General features: G+C 35.6%; 2 protein-coding genes across 2 annotated transcripts; both read right to left on the reverse strand.

Annotated features, from left to right (window-relative positions):
• Positions 1-219: 219 nt before the first annotated feature.
• Positions 220-19,441, reverse strand: LOC114525961 (transforming acidic coiled-coil-containing protein 3-like). Its single transcript, XM_028547422.1, has 21 exons — positions 19,411-19,441; positions 19,120-19,309; positions 6,552-6,716; positions 6,246-6,286; positions 5,908-6,095; positions 5,734-5,817; positions 5,224-5,307; positions 4,985-5,107; positions 4,555-4,613; positions 3,566-3,644; positions 3,424-3,478; positions 3,125-3,284; positions 2,567-2,656; positions 1,809-1,877; positions 1,577-1,686; positions 1,294-1,337; positions 1,142-1,209; positions 937-1,029; positions 688-794; positions 486-606; positions 220-402 (listed from the first exon to the last, which is right to left on the reverse strand). The coding sequence occupies exons 2-21, from the start codon at positions 19,306-19,308 to the stop codon at positions 334-336; spliced, it is 1,998 nt and encodes a 665-aa protein (XP_028403223.1). The 5' UTR covers position 19,309; positions 19,411-19,441; the 3' UTR covers positions 220-333.
• On the reverse strand, positions 15,406-17,384 carry LOC114525960. The gene is made up of 2 exons (XM_028547421.1): positions 16,539-17,384; positions 15,406-15,484 (listed from the first exon to the last, which is right to left on the reverse strand). Exons 1-2 carry the CDS (start codon positions 17,275-17,277, stop codon positions 15,480-15,482), a joined length of 744 nt encoding a protein of 247 aa, XP_028403222.1. The 5' UTR covers positions 17,278-17,384; the 3' UTR covers positions 15,406-15,479.
• Positions 19,442-19,604: the final 163 nt, after the last annotated feature.

Raw genomic sequence — 19,604 nt, forward strand, 5'->3', positions numbered from 1 at the left:
GCCATCCCATTAACCACTAGACCATTCGTGCTGGTGCCGAAAGTCTACAGCTTTTTAGTCACTTACTTCGGAAAGTAATCCTTTCTTCTGAGACTTTGAAATGCAATAATAACTCGGTGGAAAAGGTCAAAACGACTACATCTAACCATCAATCGAAGAGCGCGTTTGAGACATTACGCAGTGAGTGATACCATGGCTGGGAAAGTGACATAAATTAGGTTGATACAAAACAAGAAAGTGTCTATAAACGCACTTTCTTTCTATATTTTCAAATATACATTTGACAATTTAAATATACTTTTAATCTATACACATTACACAGTTCTAGCTAAATTAAGGCATTGGCCCCACTTTGCTGATAAGTTCGTCACAAATTGCTGTAAGCTCTTTGTTTTCATTGATCTATAAAGGGGAAAAAGCTTTCTTTTAGTTTGGTTCTTCTTAGTAACCAACATGAGACGCCTTTTCATCTGTGTGCAACTTACTTTTTGATCTAGAGTTTGTTGTAAAGAAGAGACCTTTGTCTTTTCGCGTTTGAATGCGGCCTGGAGACCAGCCAGTTCTGTTTTAAATGTAGTTTGAACTCGATTTATTTCAACATTTGCTCTACAATGAAGAGATGAAACATATAAAGTTTTATTCAGATAAAAGACGAAAACAGCTTAATCGTATTTGTATTTCACCCACTCCTGTAGTTTCTGCTCAGCGTGGCCTTTTAAAACTTGATACTTCGCTTCGGAGTTTTTCACATCTTCCTGTAGATCCTTAACCACTTTCTTCAAAACGTCTTCGTTCTATAGACGAAGATAAATGAATTTGATAAATGACCATCATGCTGTTCAACTTGCAGACCAATTTGTGTTAATGTTGCTTATATTTTTCTCGCTTCTAAACACAATCTCTCTGTAAACTAAAAAGTAGAAATGCCGTGTTTACCTTTCGATACGACTCCACAGCAGTCTTCAGTTTCCCAAACTTTTCATGAAGATGAGCGAATGATTTCTCAGTGTTGTGTAAGTCACGTTGAAGCTAGTATAAAGGGAATGTCGTATTTTTACTTAAGACAAGAATAATTCAAGTTTCGTTCACTTTTCCATTAAGCGCTTCAAACAGAAGTTGGATATTGCATAATGAATCTCACCTGATCACGCTCGTTAACAATTTCTGAATTCGATCTTTCCTGCTGGCTTTTCTCGCTTTCTCTGTCCTCTTTAGATAAAAAGGGTTAAACATTCAGCTCATTTTTCTTAATAAACAAGGGTTCAAGATAATTTTGTGCTTTATGCGACTTACTGATCATCTGTGCCATTGTCTGTTCATATTCCATCATTAGAGTTCTGAAAATAGACAAAGCATCGTTAACTCTGATATTTGCAATGCTCTTTCTTCTTTCGATAGATGTAATCGAGTGGAAAAGTTACGGATGTTCAAACACGGGCACTTATACACAGAGCTTTCATAGCTTTTCACTCGTTTGCATCTTTCAAACGAAGGAAATCGCACGAGAAAAATATCGCAAGTAAGTGCAAATATCCCGGCCCCAGGAAGACTATTTGTCCGCAAGTAAAGTCCTTACTTCACAACTTTATTTTCGTCCAATAATTTATTTCGCTCTTCAAGAATTTCATTTCTTTCATCGAGTAATTTTTCCAGATCAGCCTCGTGTAGACTCTTTTGTAAATTCCACTGAAAGAAAGAAAGCTTTCTAAGCGAGAGCTTGCTATAGGAAGTTTAGGAACGTTTCATTAACTGTATTGTAGACTGAGCAAACGACAACAATATGGTTGCATAAAAATTGACGGACTCACTTGACTTAATAACTTATTCTTCTCCTCCTCGACGGCTTTATCTAAGTCTGTTTTGGAGAACTGCAATGGCTACAAAAGAAGAGAAGGGGTTTTAAAATATTCAAAAGAAATATAGACACTATGCATATGACTATTTTCCCGCCAAAACAAAGCCAATTGAAATATGAATAGCAAGAGTTTGACTTTTGAAGAGAGTTGTTTAGACTCTCCCTTGAGTATTAAGGAAACTTTCATTCAAACTTTTGGTGCCAAGTCTTATTAATTCTCACGAATCACGAGCTCAACATCAATTAGTTCATGTCAAAATATCCATTCTTTCAAATTTCTTGCACAATGGCGATCAACTCACAGCGCTAACAGGTCGTTTATTGCACTCGTTTGCCATCTTCTTTTGCTTCTTTGTTGCGTTCAAACAAAACAACCAAGTAAAGAACTCGTACATTATCAACTTATAAAGGTTCACAGTCGATCGTTTACGGTTAAATGTGAAATATCGTGTAATCCTGTATTAATTATACCCGGATCGAGACCGCCATTGATCAGACAAACGTGAAAAGATGACAGCAAAACAATGAGATCGATGAAGACCTGCAGCCACCATAAATGAAAACATGACAGGCTTTTTAATCGATCGTAAACAAAGTTGACTTATAGTTTTCCGCCTATAATGAAATTACTCCACTTGGGCTCAAGGCGAGTAAAATTTCAACCAAGACATTCTTGTTAACAAGTTCTACTGAACACAGTTGAAACTCTACCTGAACAAGTGGCGATTCTTCTTTAGCAGGTAAAGTGCTGTCCACGGATTTCGAGGCTTCTTCCTCCTCGGGTTTTTCTGCTGCGGGAATCTGAGAAATCGTAAAACGATACGTTCAAAATAAATTAATATAATCACATCGAGCTAGGACGGGTCTTTTAAAAATCTCTTGCAAAGCTCCGTGAAAGTTTCAAAAGATAACAGTGGACTGGATTTAAACAAGACGAATTGGAAAAGCAAATGGAAATACATACAATAAAATCTCGAATTTACACATGCTCAAAGTTGATGTTTCTAATTTTTTAAAAGATTTAATTTATTTCAGGGACTTCATTTTGAAGTATAGCGAACGAAAATGGTGTTAAATGTTTCGACAATACAGGATATTTTAGGAAACCATCAGTTCAAAATGTAGACAAAACGTTTGTTTACATTAGAGACTGTTGACACAAGTTTTGAACGGCACTTAGTGATATAATGACGTCTCACAAGTGCATACAAGCATTGAACGTGGAGCAGTGTGTGGAAACCAAGTTATGACTCAAACGACTGCACTTACATCTTTGCTTGGCGATATTTCTAATAAATCAACAGGCTGGATCGCTGCTACTGCCGTGCTCTCCCCAGTCTCCGCGTTCTCCGTTTGGGCGAGCAAGGCACGACGGGATATCACAGGTTTCTCAGGCGGGGTGTCCATACATAACAGGTCGTCGTTAGCACTAGTAACGAAAAAATAAAAAACGTGAGTTCAGTCATATTCTGCCAAAGTCCTCAGCAGATTTTCACCTAGGTCGTTGGCCTACTTTTAACAAAGTTCATGAGTTTGAAACGATTTTATACGCCGCTTAATTCACTTACATAGAGCCTTTGAAAAGCAAGTCTGCAGGATTTATGTTTGCAAGAGCACCGGGTTCTGTGAAAGTGAAATAATATTAACTTTGCGAATATACAATATCATAATTTCTCGGTCAATATTCACAACACAGAAATATTTACAAACCTTGTTCCGCTTCTTTCGGTTTCCTAGCCTCTACGAGTGGATCAAATTTCACATATAACGATTGCCTTGCCAAATCGCTCTACACACAATAGTAAATAACAATTAGGTTAAATGCACGATGCCAATCAACCATTTTGTATCGGAGAATCGATTTGTTGTACATTTCATGATTTCAAAAGATAGACTCTCAGGTAGAGATGTAAACGGATACTAGTTTTAAACCCATAGTGACAGCCCTTAGCGATTTCAACTTGAGCAAATGTTTAACTATTTTGAACGTCACAAGTCTACGAGTGTTTGCTTTGGCAAGAGCGGTCAAAACGTTTACGCACACTGTTATAAACAGTTTTATCCAAGTCATTCTAGTTCTGTAAACATTGCAGATTCCTGACCACTTCTTTCCAGCAAAATTAAAGAAGAAACGACAAAAATTTGCCGTTAAGATTAAACGGTTGTTGATTCATTTGCCCAGAAACTTCCTTCAAATGGTAAACATTACTTACATTGAGTTAAATGACTTTAGAATAAACACTTCGCTTCGGAAAATCCTCACTTTTGTTAATACATTATACACACGACGTTGAAATCAAAATAATCGTGTGGAGTTTACAACACGAATATACACGGATGTCAAATTATTTCATGAGACATTATGCAAAGTCAGTTAAAATCTTCGAAACAATACATTATTTATAAGAAGACGACCACAATAATTGTCAACGAGCGGAGAAATCGGAAATGAATATCCGATAGATATTTGATTACAATGAAACTATATTATAGAAAACATGCTTTTACTTTTTATATCATCGCAAGTATTTCATAATATTCACTGCACCAAGGGAGAAATGATTTCACCTTTCGTACAACGCGAAGGAAAAATTGTATGTATGAAACACAGTTGCGAAACAGAACGGCATACTTTGGATTTTTCAATAGTAGTACAGAAATACGTCTATGACAACCAAATATTGTGTTAATTTACTCACTTCGTGATCTGCGCCAGTCGTTCCAATGTTTTCAAGGAAGTCTAACTCGAGACCAAACTCTGTATAAAACATCAAAGTTCACAGAATCAAGACAAGCGACAACGGTATTTACAGAGAGATATCACAGCTCAACATATACGATAGTTTTTCAATATTTAATTTCGAAATCTCAAATATCTAGCTTTCATAACAAAAGCGTTCAATTTTGCATAATGTCGTCGTTACTCAGCACCGGGCAACGATAGCCTTCGGTCGCTTGTATGCTAAGTTCGGTTAACGAGGAGATATAGATTCTTCAAAGAGCATACTGGCAAACTAATGTAAGTTATAAAATCATGTTCAAAGTTACATATTAAAGACTTATACTAGAGTCTAGATTGTTCACAAGCGAAAGAAGAGTGTTTGTTAAGTACAAGGTCAAAGAGAATACCTGCAGCTGGCTTGAAAGAGCTTTCATCAAACTCAAAATTTGCATAATCATCTTCTGACTGTGTTGTGAGGGCTGAACTCGCTTGTTCATCTGGAGTTACTTCTTTGACCGTTTCATCTAAATCTAAAATAATTTACAGTAAGAATGAAAGAAACTCCGAATATACATAACATGTTGCCTGCTCATGGCTTTTAAATATCACAGCTACAGCTATTTATTATCTTCTATTAAATATATACCTTCAAGACTGATGTCTTCTGATATCGTATTTTCTAAACACGACACGTCGTTTGCCGAAATTTCCTTAACCGTCGTGTCTAAATCTGAAATTGAGAACAAATTTACGGTGGCTGTTTACTGTCAATATTTCTGCTTGACGGTGTACCAGGTTTTTTTAATAAGTTGTTAGACTACTGACAGGCAAAATCATCTATAATAAAGTCAATAAAGTCAATAAAGTCAATCTATCCGTATCGTATCGTATCGTATCGATATCGTATCGTATCGTATGGATATCGTATAGTATGGATATCGTATCGTATCGTATGGGTATCGTATTATGTCATAACATACCGTATCGTATCATATCATATTTTATCACACCGTATTGTATCGTATCGTATGGATATCGTATCATATCGAATCGTGTCGTATCGTATGGATATCGTATCGTATCGTATGGATATTTAAAGAGTTGAACACTAAAATAGCCATATGGCCTACTTTCAAACGAAACAAGTCAAGTCTACCTGAACATGAGTGTATGAAATCATTATCTTCTTGACCATGACTCTGTATGACTGGTTCATCTGACGATGAGACAGCTTCATTATCTACAAAATAAAAACATAATTTCAATCAAATAATCTTCCAAAGATTCGTTTTTAACAAGACCAGGTGAATTACTTGTCAAAAAATCTTACTTTGAACAACATCTTTCATGTCTATGGCAACATTTCCCTGTTTTTCATCGCATACAAAATCACCTCCATTTTGGATTTCTTCAATTTTTTCAGAAATTTTCATATCATCAAAGCCATTGGTCAAATCATCTTTCAATAGATTCACCTCGACTACAGTATTGTCGCATTCAGCGGTGCTGTCATCCATACTTAAGAAAGAAATTTAAAACAAGTAAATCTTGTGTAGGGTGCAATGCTAACGACAGGATTAAATCTGCAACAAAAAGCACAAGAAACGCTTAAAAATGTTTCACTCTTTCAGGAAAACCGCTCATCGCAAAAGTAGTTAAAGTATTCACCTCGCAATTGGAAGATTCTCAATGATATCATTAACAACTTCCTGCCAAATAAATTAAAAGATTTAATTTAGAAATCACGGGAGCCATGGGGGTCATGCAGCATGATTAAATAAAGTGTACCTATACCTTTGACATATTGACTGTCAATTGGATTCAGGTATAATTGCTGTCATAGAAGTTATAGTTAGTTATAAACGCGTGAATAAAACTATATTTCCTGGCCAATGCGTTCAATTGTATACTAAAGGATTGCAATTTACTTAAAGCAGACTATAATGCGATTTCATTTTATAACAATGGCAGTACCTTGGCAATTTCAATGTTGAAAAGATGATCTTCTTTTGTGACAACTTGCGTTCGTTCTATCCAAAGTTCGTCTTCATCCAACCTACGGATTTCTTCCCAATCCGGGAGATCTTCTGGCAAAAGATCAGGTGTTTTTTCTACTGGAGTGCTAAGAAATAAACCAGCCTAAAATATAAAATATATAGGATCCATATAGGAACACCTGAAGATTCTCTTATATATGGTTGAAACAGACTGTAATGGACGATTTTTGGTAAGCAAAACTCTCTGCTCTATCTATATGGTATTGAGCTATAGCTATATATACAGGGTATATGAACTCCTAGAGACATAGCTTTTAAACTAATGTAAAAAATAACGACGTCAATGTGAATATATAATTTTAGCGAATACATAATTCGGGTTCCGGTTTTATTGGGACCGATCTATATACTAGAGACAATTTGTTTCAGCGAATTTTTAATATTAATATATTAACGGTAATACATTATTAATCATATTAATATTATCAGCCATGACCAACTAATATCCATAGCAACATACAACAATTACAAGTAAGCCTAAAACGTAATATTTTAGGAGTCTTAGCCGGAAAAAATAATTGAAAAAATAATTTTCCACGTTATATCTTAGTCTTGACATACAACAGCCATAAATCAGCTATCCTAACAAATGTTATAGTACACAGCATTAATAATGAATGTATAGAACATGACGACACGGAATGCAATTAGAAGCAGGACCTGCAGCAGGTTTAAACATTTGCTATAGCCTACGTCTTCAGTGTATATATGTTATTGTTCGAAACTCCTATCTTCACAAAAAAACATGACCGTTATAAAGTTGGCTGCGCTATCGTTCGCAGCATTCTTCTTTCTTTCAATATATCTTCTTCGAACAACCGCTCTGTCGATGGAGAACGAAGAAATCCAGCCGACAGTTCTGCCTTCACGAAGCAGTACGAATGTGACAAGCCGAATTGAGAAGAAGACTTTATGCGAGTACGTCATAAAAGAGGAAGATTCGATAAAGTTTCTAACATTGACAGAACACAGCCTGGTAAACATGGTTTATGTGCATTTCGTGTATGAAGATATTAACAATAAAAACACGTTAATAATTTGGGTCAACGGAATTGGACGTAAAATACTATTATTACGTGACACCGTCACAGACTCTTCCCAATTTTTATCAACTTTGGCGGTTGGTAGACGAAGTTTAACGATTTATGTTAAAGAGAAGCCAAAAGGATGTGTTATGTTCAACAATAAGAAACAGATATATTATGCTGAAGAAAAACTACTGGATTATTATGGTCCAAGAATAAAACCGAATGAAGAACTCTGTTATGGTTTGGTTTCAAACAAAGTAAGGCCACGGCAGTGTTGCCAGTTTATCAAAACTGGAATCGGAAAAAAAAGAAATGATTGTTATAAGAGCACCGGATCACTTCTCAACATAAAATTAGGATGGAAGTTAATTACAATCCTTTTTTCCCTTTCATTATTGACAATGAATGCTCTTTACCTTTACCACTTATATTGCCGGCAGTTTCATTGTCATAAAGATTACTACACGCTTACAGAGAGTCCAGTATCTTTGTTAAGGGTTAAAATTTTCGGTAGAGGAATATCCTCGTGCGATGAACTCTCCCTGGCATGCTTTGTTTTATTGTTCGTCCTAGTATCGCAAATTGGGCTTGTATGGTTCGTGATATATATCTTTATTTGGATTAAAATCGGCAAACATTCCCGAACAAAAGGCCTACAGTCGCTGGACGCGAATTGCTTTAACAAGTATTTCATACGAAGATATGAACGGATTTTCAAGATAGATACCATTAATGGAAACGAATTCCAAAGAGCAGTGTGTCTCTTTACATTGCCATGCAATCCCAAACTGTGGCATAAAGTAATTTGCAACTGCAGATCCATCACAAAAGATATGAAATTTAGATGCAACTTCGTGAACATCCTCTTCTTCTCTACATACATCGTCTTTTTTACTCTTTTCACAACCATCATATTCTTTATAAATTTCTTTTACAATGCTTTGATGTTCACGGCCACTTCTAATGTGCCATTGTTTAAATTCAAGAACTGTTGTCGCTATTACATCAGAATCTTTTTTCGCACATCTCTTTTAATATTTTTTTTCGCATTTTTATGGATTCTAATCCCATTTTTCATACTCCCAATTGTTTTAGGTTTAATCCTAAATTCAGTTTATTTTTTACCATATATTACATTTACTGCTGTGGTAGGTTTCTATACATGGCGTTCATGGAAATCACTTGAAGGAAAGTATTTTTCCTTAAAAATGATAATTTACGAAGTATTAAAAGACAGACAAACCAACAATAGAAATCATCCTGGTGACATCAAAGAGAATGAAAGTATAGAGCATGTTGTCTCAAAAAAACTTTACCATAAAATAAGAAAAAAACTTTTACCATATAATAGTGTTTTCTTTGTCTTTGGGATAAAATTTGTCTTTGTCATTTTCTTTTCATTTGGTGTCTTTAAGCTTCTCATGATGCTGCAAGCTGTTGATGCTTCACCCACAATTATAGTAATTGCTACATTAACTACAGGTGCTTTGCCACATATCTTGAATATTATAATGGCCACTGTCAGTGATGACGGAAGAAAGGCACACAATGAAACCATGAGATCAAATGTTGAACGTTTGGTGGATAAATTGACAAAAGATGATTCAGAACTATCATTGGTTTATCTAACCACAACCATAATAACACCAGAGAATAAATCAGAGAACCAATTTGTATCACAGCAGGTGGATGACAGTGGTGAAGTTGGCAGGAATGCAAGCCAAAGTTCTGATATTGCAATGTCAACTTTAAATGATATATAAGGTTTCAAACACAATTAAATAATGATCTTGTCACTAGCTGGATATTTTCTATGTTATAATTAATTATTAGTTTGTTAATTTTGCGTTATGAGATAATTCTAGTTTCTATTTTAAACACTTATTGCACTTGAATGCATTAATTAAAAACCTCCAATAAAACTAACTCTCTAACTGTCATCTATACTCTACTCCAGAACCATTATCTAACCTGAAAAACAGCCCTGAAACTAAACGCAATAACAAAAATCTGAACCCCGATAATAGAACTAATTAACTTGTCAACTGAAAGCTTAGAAAAGACCTCACTGCATGTAAAATTTTGTAGGAAAACACCAATTTTTTTCACACAGAGTAATATTTCACGGGAAAATCACATAAGAATTGTAGCCAAAACAGCATTTCATGGCCACTCAGATTGCTTCCTTTTATGGCAAGGTACCTCTTGGTTGAATGAACAGTAATATCCCCCGCCCCTGAGACTTGAGGATAACAAAGGTGCAGACTGCAGATCTACAAAATGGGCCCAGACATTTTAACTAGTCATTGCCACGGAAAAAAGTCTGAATATAACAAGTAATCTTTACTGCTGTAAGTTTGAACACTTCCTAATATATCATTAAAAAGAACAATTACTATTATTTATAAAGAACAAGTTCTGTAAACATGCTGACTACCATTGCCTCCGTTGTTTATAGTACGTGAATAATCGATTTAAAATCATTTCAATTATGCGACACTAAAATATGTAACAGGTAGATAATGTATCTTTCTCTGTTCATGTATGGTATCTATACCTAAATAATCAATTATCATTAAACTTTTCTATGATTGTTGGTCTATCTATAGTTCAACATAACGAGCAAGTGTACCGACATATCTTTCATTAATCCATGACTTTGTGTGCTAGCTTATGTACATATGTACTACGTAGGATCATGGCTCAACCACTTTTTAGAAACAACATTGTTTAAATCGTCCTTCAACGGCCATCGATACATTTGACATATTCGCTTGTGGTTGGGGGGGGGGGGGAGATGGTTGCTAAGCAGTTTATTCATAGTTGACCTTGATTGATTGCACCATATCGTTTCTTTAATTAAAAATATTCATTGAAAAACACTTAGAAATCTTGAGTCAAAAATAGCCATTGCCGTAATAGCCTTTTGTCATTCGTCTCGACCAGTATACGTTTAGGAGTTTCCCGACCAAAAATATTTTATTTGAGGCATTGGTGGCAGCGGTTTGAGGCCAGCTTGAGCAAAATTGATGCAGGTAATTAAAAATCACTAAATGTAGGTAAAAATATACCAGGAACAGATCCATCGTTTTTAAACCAACACAATTTAATCGCCAGACTCTCAATAACATTAATTAGAACTGCAGTAATAGCAATGTTAAATAACACTATTCAATGACAAGGCAGTGACCACATAGTGATAGAAAAAAAACGTCTCGTCATCTACAAACATGGCTACACTACAGCTTCAGCAGGGCCATTATGTTTAACTTTAATTAACACACGTCTTGGAAACGCACCATATCGTTTCTTTAATTAAAAATATTCATTGAAAAACACTTAGAAATCTTGAGTCAAAAATAGCCATTGCCGTAATAGCCTTTTGTCATTCGTCTCGACCAGTATACGTTTAGGAATTTCCCCACCAAAAATATTTTATTTGAGGCATTGGTGGCAGCGGTTTGAAGCCAGCTTGAGCAAAATTGATGCAGGTAATTAAAAATCACTAAATGTAGGTAAAAATATACCAGGAACAGATCCATCGTTTTTAAACCAACACAATTTAATCGCCAGACTCTCAAATTAGAACTGCAGTGTTAATTGCAATAGCAATGTTAAATAACAATAATCAATGACAAGGCAGTGACCACATAGTGATAGAAAAAAAACGTCTCGTCATCTACAAACATGGCTACACTACAGCTTCAGCAGGGCCATTATGTTTAACTTTAATTAACACACGTCTTGGAAACGAGTTACAACTTGATCCACACACAACAAATTATTTACACAAAGCAAACTCGATTCAGATACAATAATAATTTAAGAAATGAACTCCAAAAAACCACCCAAAAAGTCCCATAGATTGTTATTGTTATTGTAACGCAAAATATTTGGATGATTAAGAGCTCTGCGGGTGAAAAATATGAGCGAGCAATAATTTGCCGTTCTAAGCATTGGGAATTTCCCTCCTATTATTATATATATGTTTGTGCGCATATAAAAGACCGGCCCGATCTTCCTATTTGATCATAATATTTGCCCGTCTCAGTGTCAATTGCTAAACGAGAGAAGAAAGAAAAACTTTACCAGCGTTCGATAAGTTGAAGAAATGTTCGCTCTGAAATTGGGGACGCCTGTATTGCCATTGGTAGCATATTCTCTGCTCATAATACAACTCCCTTGGACAACTGCTGGTTCGATAAGAAATGAAAGCCAACCAACATCAGTTACACCACTGTCAACGACTCAAGTCACTCATCAGAGCAGTTCAAACAGAACCAAAAATACGACAAGCCAAGATCGAAATCATACTGTATGCAGAGCGTCAATAAAAAAGGAAGATTCAATCAAGTTCCTGGAGTTGACGAAACACAGCCTGGTAAATATCATTGACGTTCATTTCGTGTACCACACTAATTACACCAAATATACCAAGTCTATCATTTGGGTAAACAGCGTTGGTCGGGAAATATTATTACTACTCGATATGATTCGCCCACACTTTTCATCAACCCTGACAGTTGGTAGACGGAGTATAACGATTCATACCTTAAAACGACCAAAATTGTGCGTTTTCTACGATAAACGAAAACTGAAATATACAGATAACAGACGCCTAATGAGATTTTATGGCGGAATAATACAACCGAACGAAGAACTCTGTTACACTTTCATTTTAAACGAATTCAGATCACGATGGTGTTGCAAAACTGTAAGAACTGGGATGAAAACAAACAAACAACAGTGTGATCTAAGCATCGGTCCGCCACTTGGCGTACCCTTCACGTTTGAATCGCTACTCTTAGTTTTTTTTCTTCTTTCGTTATTGACAATGAATGCCATTCACCTTTACTACCTATATCTTGAACGATTTCCATGCCATAAAGATTATTACAAGCTAACAGACAACCTAATGTCTTCATTTAACATTGTCAAAAAAATCGTCTGTATAGAAGACATAACGATGAAATCTTTCCTGGTTAGATTTCTCCTCACAACAACGGTTTTAACGATTTTATTTGCATTGCAACCTCAGTTACTCTGGGTACTTTCCCTCCTGTGGTTACCAATGTGCACGCATTCCGAACTCGCCAAGAAAGTAGAAGCTACGAAACGTTTATTCAACAGCGTTTTAAAAAAGTATGAACAGTTTTTCGATATAAATATCTCTGATAAGGACAAGTTCGAAAGAGCGGTCTTTCTTCTTACTTTGCTCTTCAATCCGAAACTCTGGAAAAAGATTTACAAAAAAAGATCAATTAACATCACTCCGTGCAATGGGAACTTTCGTGCTTTCATCGTAAGCATTATCTTTCTTTTCTTCCACATCGTTTTCTTCATCGTTTCAACCACAATTATTATGTTCATAAATGTTTTAAATAACGCTGTGATATTCACAGCTTCCTTTAGTATCATGCTATATCCGTTCGTAGTGATCCATGCCCATGATGCTATCTATTACACTATTCTATGTATTCACACGTTGATTAACATAATCGTCTTCGGTTGGCTGTGGTTTCTTGTTCCAATTTTCATACTACCCTTAGTTTCAGGAATAATCCTCAATTCTGTTTATTTTCTGCCCTACGTCACATTAGTCGCAGTCGTAGGTTTCTACACATGGCGTTCTTGGAAATCTCTCCAAGAAGAGTTTTATTCATTAAAATGGATGATTTATGAAGTATTACAAGGCAGACAGAGCAGCACTATAAATTCATCTCATAATGAAGACGATAAACGCATTTTACACGTTGTTTCGAAAGGCCTTTATCGTAAGATAAGAGAAAAACTGCTACCATATCAAACTATATTTTTGGTTTTTGTTGTAAAATGTGCACTTATTGTTGTCTTCGCGTTTGGTGTCTTTGAGCTGGTTAAGATATTACAAGCTGCTGACGCTTCGCCTACTATTATGGTCATTGCTTCAATGACAACCGGTGCATTGCCCCATATTTTGAATATCGTGATGGCCACAGTTAGTGGCAACGAGAAAAAGGCACATGATGAAACCCTACGAACAGATGTCGAACGTTTGGTGAATTATGAACTGACGAAAGACAACTCAGAAGAATCAATATCGTACCTGAGAACAACCATAACAGTACCAAGAATTAAACCAAATGGGGACATTGAATCACAACCAGTAAATGGCAATGATGTTGATAATCAAGAAAGTTTGTTGCAGCCTAGATCTAACTGATCAAGGATTTGTTTTATATTAATCGTAATATTTCTAGACATGCATTTACAAGTATACTTAACCTTTGCACAATTACTCTGGATTCCTTTTCAGATCTCCGTTAATCTCTAACCAAATCCCAATTTATATCCTTAACTAATTGCTAATCCATGGTCTTAATCCTTGTACTAGTAATCAGTAGGCACATGTCGTTAATTTGCACAAAGATAAAAGAACAGACAGTTGGACAGTCAGGCAATAACTATGTGCATGTGTACGTATGAATGAAATATGTATGGGATTTATGTATAACCAAAAGCTTTGCAGCAAAATATGTTGGCGATGTACCTTTTAATAATTACGCTTATATATTATACACTGTAATAATATACTGTATACTTAATATACTAATAATACGCAATATACTTAATAATAACTATCACCTCATCACTCATAAACCAGCAATAAATCTTAAATACAATTGTTCAATAGTATTGCATTTTAACTTGCTGATGCCAATTGATAGGAATTCAATGACAAAAAGTCACCCTTATGGTACTAATGGTATTTCAATTGGCTGGATTTCCACTTGCAGAGAAATGGTTTACTAGCAAAATATTACCATATTTTCTTTTGAATTTTAAGATAACTAGATTTGTTCCACTGGACTGTTCTCATGTGAATTAACATGTGGTTCATGAATTTTCATCCATTTGTGAACACCTGAACCAGACAAATTCAAACACACTCGACTGGCCCAGTTTTAATTTAGCCAAACTTTTTACAGATGAAACATTTTGCAAGAAATTAAGGGTGGTTATCATGAACATCAATACACCCAATTGTGGTCCAAAATTTGCGAGAAATATCAATTTAATATGCTGAAAATCATGCAAAATTTGGAGCCTGAAACCTGATCACTTGATGATTCTCTATGATGTGGTCTGTATTATTTAACCCGAGTGATATTCAGTCAAACTGCATATTCCAATATGGGCCCAGGCATGAAATACTAGCGACCAGATAGCTAATTATTTATACTATCAATCGCGTCTTATTATCCCAAAAAACCCCCAGCCAAAGTTTATGCAACATGGCGCATTATTCTATATTTATTTATCAAAATTGTAAAATGCTAGTAATTTGCATGCAACGTAACTGTTTGAATATAATATGTTAAGTACCTAAAATATATAAATCAAGTATCATTAAACTTTTCTATGATTGTTGTTCTATCTCGTATTAAAATGAAATGAATCATTCAGTTAAAGGTAGGTCGTAATACTATAATTCTTGCGAAGATCTCTGCCGTTCACTGCCAATTCTTCGGTCTTTTCAACGTCCCCATTTGATCTCACTTCTGATATTATTAACGTTGTTGTTAAGTAGGCCATTGATAACTTCGAGTCATTCTTTGTGAATTTTTCAACTAAACATTCAACGTTTGCCCTCATAGTTTTATTATGTGCTTTTCTTTCGTCATCGCTCTCTGTGGCCATCACCATATTCAAAATATGTGGCAATGCACCTGTCGTCAACATGGCAATGACCAAAACACTTGGTGAAGCGTCAACAGCTTGCAATATTCTGACCAGTTCAATGACACCAAACGCGAAGACGATGATAAGGGCAAATTTTACACTAAATACAAAAAACTTGGTATGATATGGCAGAAGTCTCATTCTTATCTTACGGTAGAGCTTCTTTGAAACAACATATACAATTCTTTCATTGTCTTTTACATCGTCCAGATTTATATTGCTGCTCTGTTTCTCTTGTAGCACTTCGTAAATGATCATTTTTAAAGAGAAATACTCTCCCTTCAGAGTTTTCCAAGAACGCCATGTGTAGAAACCTACCACTGAGAAAAAGGCGACGTAGGGCAGGAAATAAACAGAATTGAGGATTATTCCTGAAACTAGGGGTAATATGACAAACGGGACTAGAAACCACAATAATCCTGAGAAAATCACAGAAAATAACGCAGAAAAGAGTAATAAAGAGTAATAGAGGCACGGATAATTCACAAAAGAAGATAGTGAAATATTAAACGACGCTGTAAGCATCAGCACGTTGTAAACAACATCTATACACACAATGACGGCTGTAAACACAATAAAAAAGACGATATACAGAAAAATAATGAAAAAGAACAGAGAAACTAATACACAGATTCTTATATTCGAGGTTACGTCTATGGTCAATACAACGTTTACCAAGTTGAGAAATATTTTACACCAGAGTTTTACATTGATTGGCAAAGTCAGAATTTGAACAGCTCTTTGAAACTCGTTTTCATTACTGATATCTAAACCAAATACCTGTTCATATTTTCGTATTAGCCAGTCGAAAAACCGCTTCCCAATTAATATTTTATCTGAGGATTTGGAAAGTTTACCCACCGGCAACCAGATACAAACAAGCGCTAACAGGAAAAGCAAAGGTTGCGAAAAAAAAAGGAAAAAAAGGGAGAGATATGACAGAACAGATTTATACCCTAAGGACTTCAAAATGGCGCCTTCTCTCCAGGAAAGTTTCATGACCATGTTCGTTAAAGATATCGGGCTATCTGTAAGCTTATAATAATCCTTATTACCCGGGAATTGCTGAAGAAATAAGTAGTAAAGATAGAGGCCATTTAGTGTCAATAACGAAAGGAAAACAAAGCTTGCTAGTAGCAATTCAAAAGTCATACCAAATGGTGGTCCAAGGCTCAGATAACACTCATATTCTTCCTTGTTAACGCCAGTTCTGGTAACTTTGCAACACTGTCGGGGTTTTTTTGCGTTTGGACGCAAAGTAAAACAGAGTTCTTCGCTTGGTTTTATCTTTAGGCCAAAAATATTCAGTAGCTTCGTTTCAACTTGATAATTCTGTTCTGTATTATTAAACCAAACACACTCCTTTGGTTGAGTTTCGACGTGCATTTTCATATTTCGTCTACCGACGTTCAAAGTTGTTGAGAAGCTTTCTATATCGAGTAAGAGTAATAGTTTCCCTCCAACACGGTTGACCCAAATCATTGATCTTGTGTATTTAGTGTGATTATCGTCAACCACGAAATGCAGATCAACAATGTTTACCAGGCTATGTTCTGTCAGCGTTAAAAACTTCTTCCAATCTTCCTCTTTTATCGACATCTTACATTCAGTCTCGTTCAAATTTGACCTCGTCACAATCGTAGTTTCGTTGCTAATGTTACGCGGCAGATGAATTGTTGGTTGGCTTTCATTTGTCGACCGAGCAGTTGGTTGGCTTTTCTTTGTTGACCGAGCAGTTGGTTGGCTTTCCTTTGTCGACCGAGCAGTTGGTTGGCTTTTATTTGTCGACCGAGCAGTTGGTTGGCTTTCCTTTGTCGACCGAGCAGTTGTCCGATGCATCAAGAGCAGAGAATATGCGACGAACGTTAGCGTGGACAAACTCACAACGAACATATCTCGTATGGAAAGATATCAAAAGCTGGATGATAATATATCTCGACTATCAATTGCAAAGTGAACAAATTCAACGGCGAAGGCAGTCGTGATGATGCTACACCATATTCATGCTAACCATGCCGTATCAATTTTCTTCTCTTATTAATACGTTCCGCATAGTTGGTTATGTCAATTCTTCCGGTAGAATACAAAGTCACGAGTTGTGATCATTAAAATTTTGTCAATTGTGTATGAACTTTTATCGTTGAATACATATTAAATCCCAATTCCCAGCCCTTTTTATGATTCAATTCTAACAATTCTAACAACTAATTTAGAGACTTGTCTAGAATGTGATTCAGTTCTACTTCTAGAAATTGATGACTGATGAATCTGCACAACAACAATATAATCAATTACATCCTTCCGGAAAACGACACATTGTCTCAGATTTGGTACATCTTATTAGCCCTGTACGAACGCGTAAGTTTTCGTTCAAGCTAACTCTTTGCCATGTTCATTTCTTTACCGAAAGTAACCTTGTTTGAAAGCTAGTTCAAATGCGAGCTTTTCCGCACAAGTTTGCTTGTATGTAGGACCGTCATTTGCTCGTGTGCACGACCGTCAAACGACTTCATATGGCGGAATTGTTTGCGCAATCAAAATATGCAAGTAGACACTTTTCAAAAAAAAATGTCAGTTTCTTTATATTAAACACAAGCAAGTAAAACTTCATGAAGGGAACTTGTTGATGAAAACTTCAAAACTCCCTCAAAAACTTATCTCTGCCTCATATTATTATATTATTACTACAACTATTTTTGAGGATTATTAAAAAATCTATTAGATCAAAAAATCATGAATAAAAATTTTAGTATTAGTGACAAGTATAATCTCTTTTAAAGAATAAAACTTGCTCGCAATGCATCCTAATGTGCGCACTAACAGCACTATAGTATTTTAGTATTTGTTATTTACTTTGTGTGATATCTAGAGGATCCAGGATCGGATCAGTCAATTTTTATCCATTTTCCCCTTATGAAACCTGAACCGGACAAATTCAAGCACATTCATAAATTTGACAGGCCCAGCGTGAATTTAGCCAAATTTTTTACAGGTGATGAAACATTTTACAAGAAATTAAGGGTGGTTATCATGTACTTCAATACACCCAATTGTGGTGCAAAAATTTGCAAGAAACACAAATGTAATATTCTGAAAATCTGTGAGCAACATCAATGTAATATATTCTGAAAATTATCCAAAATTTGGAGCCTGAAACCTGATCAGTTGATGATTCTCTATGATGTGGTCTGTCTTATTTAACCCCAGTGATATTCAGTCAAACTGCATATTCCAATATGGGCCCAGGCATGAAATACTAGCGACCAGATAGCTAATTAATACTATCAATCGTGTCTTATGATCCCAAAAAAATCCCAGCCACAGTTTATGCAATACGGTGCATTATTCTATATCTATTTATCAAAATTGTAAAATACTAGTAGTTTATATGCAATGTAACTGTTTGAATATAATATGTTAAGTACTTAAAATATATAAAATATAAACTTGTACTGTACGAGCAATTCGACTCGTTCATTCAATAGTACAACAACTTTAAAAATATATCCTACACAAACTACCACAGGCGAAGAAGCATAAAAGGTAGTAAAATCTCACCATGAAACTGATAAAACTGGTATAGAACTTGGCCAACACAGCGCCCATAATCGCTCTATTACACCGGATATAGCCCGTGTGAAAATGGACAAACAGCTTCAAGTTTGGACAAAACTTTTCAATATCGTATCGAAGCAGATCGGTATATATTATCCGACCATGTATAGTCTTGCTTACCTTAGACGATCTGTGAGCTTCTGGCGATCGCAGACTGTTGTCTTGGAGTACGAGATTTCGCTCAGACAACGGCGAATATACCAACTTTTCTGTCGTCTTTTGACGAAGTTCGCAGCCACTTGGCGAAATCGGCGAACAATTGAGTGCGTCAAACAAATTCTCCTTGCCAATCGTGGGCAATTTTTCCATGCTAAACAAAAGAACGTGTTTAATTTCACCTGTTTTAAAAGCTTTTCGGCGCTAACAACCCAGCGATCTCATTTAAAAGATAAAAGAATTTTTGAATCTTACCAGAAAAAATTCTTCAACCGTCGTTCTTGTTGTCGATTCCAGACTTCCGTCCGCCCGTGCTTCCAATCTCTCGCTCAAAGACTCTTTGAGAAATTTCAAATTCATATCCTCGAAGAATTCACTTCTAGTTTATATGATTTAAAGTATATTAGATTTAAAAGAGTTTGTATTTTAATAGAAATTTACGTTCCAAT

The sequence above is a fragment of the Dendronephthya gigantea genome, unplaced genomic scaffold, assembly GCF_004324835.1.
Source record: "Dendronephthya gigantea isolate DGI-Jeju-01 unplaced genomic scaffold, DenGig_1.0 000036F, whole genome shotgun sequence".
NCBI classification, from domain to species: Eukaryota; Metazoa; Cnidaria; class Anthozoa; order Malacalcyonacea; family Nephtheidae; genus Dendronephthya; species Dendronephthya gigantea.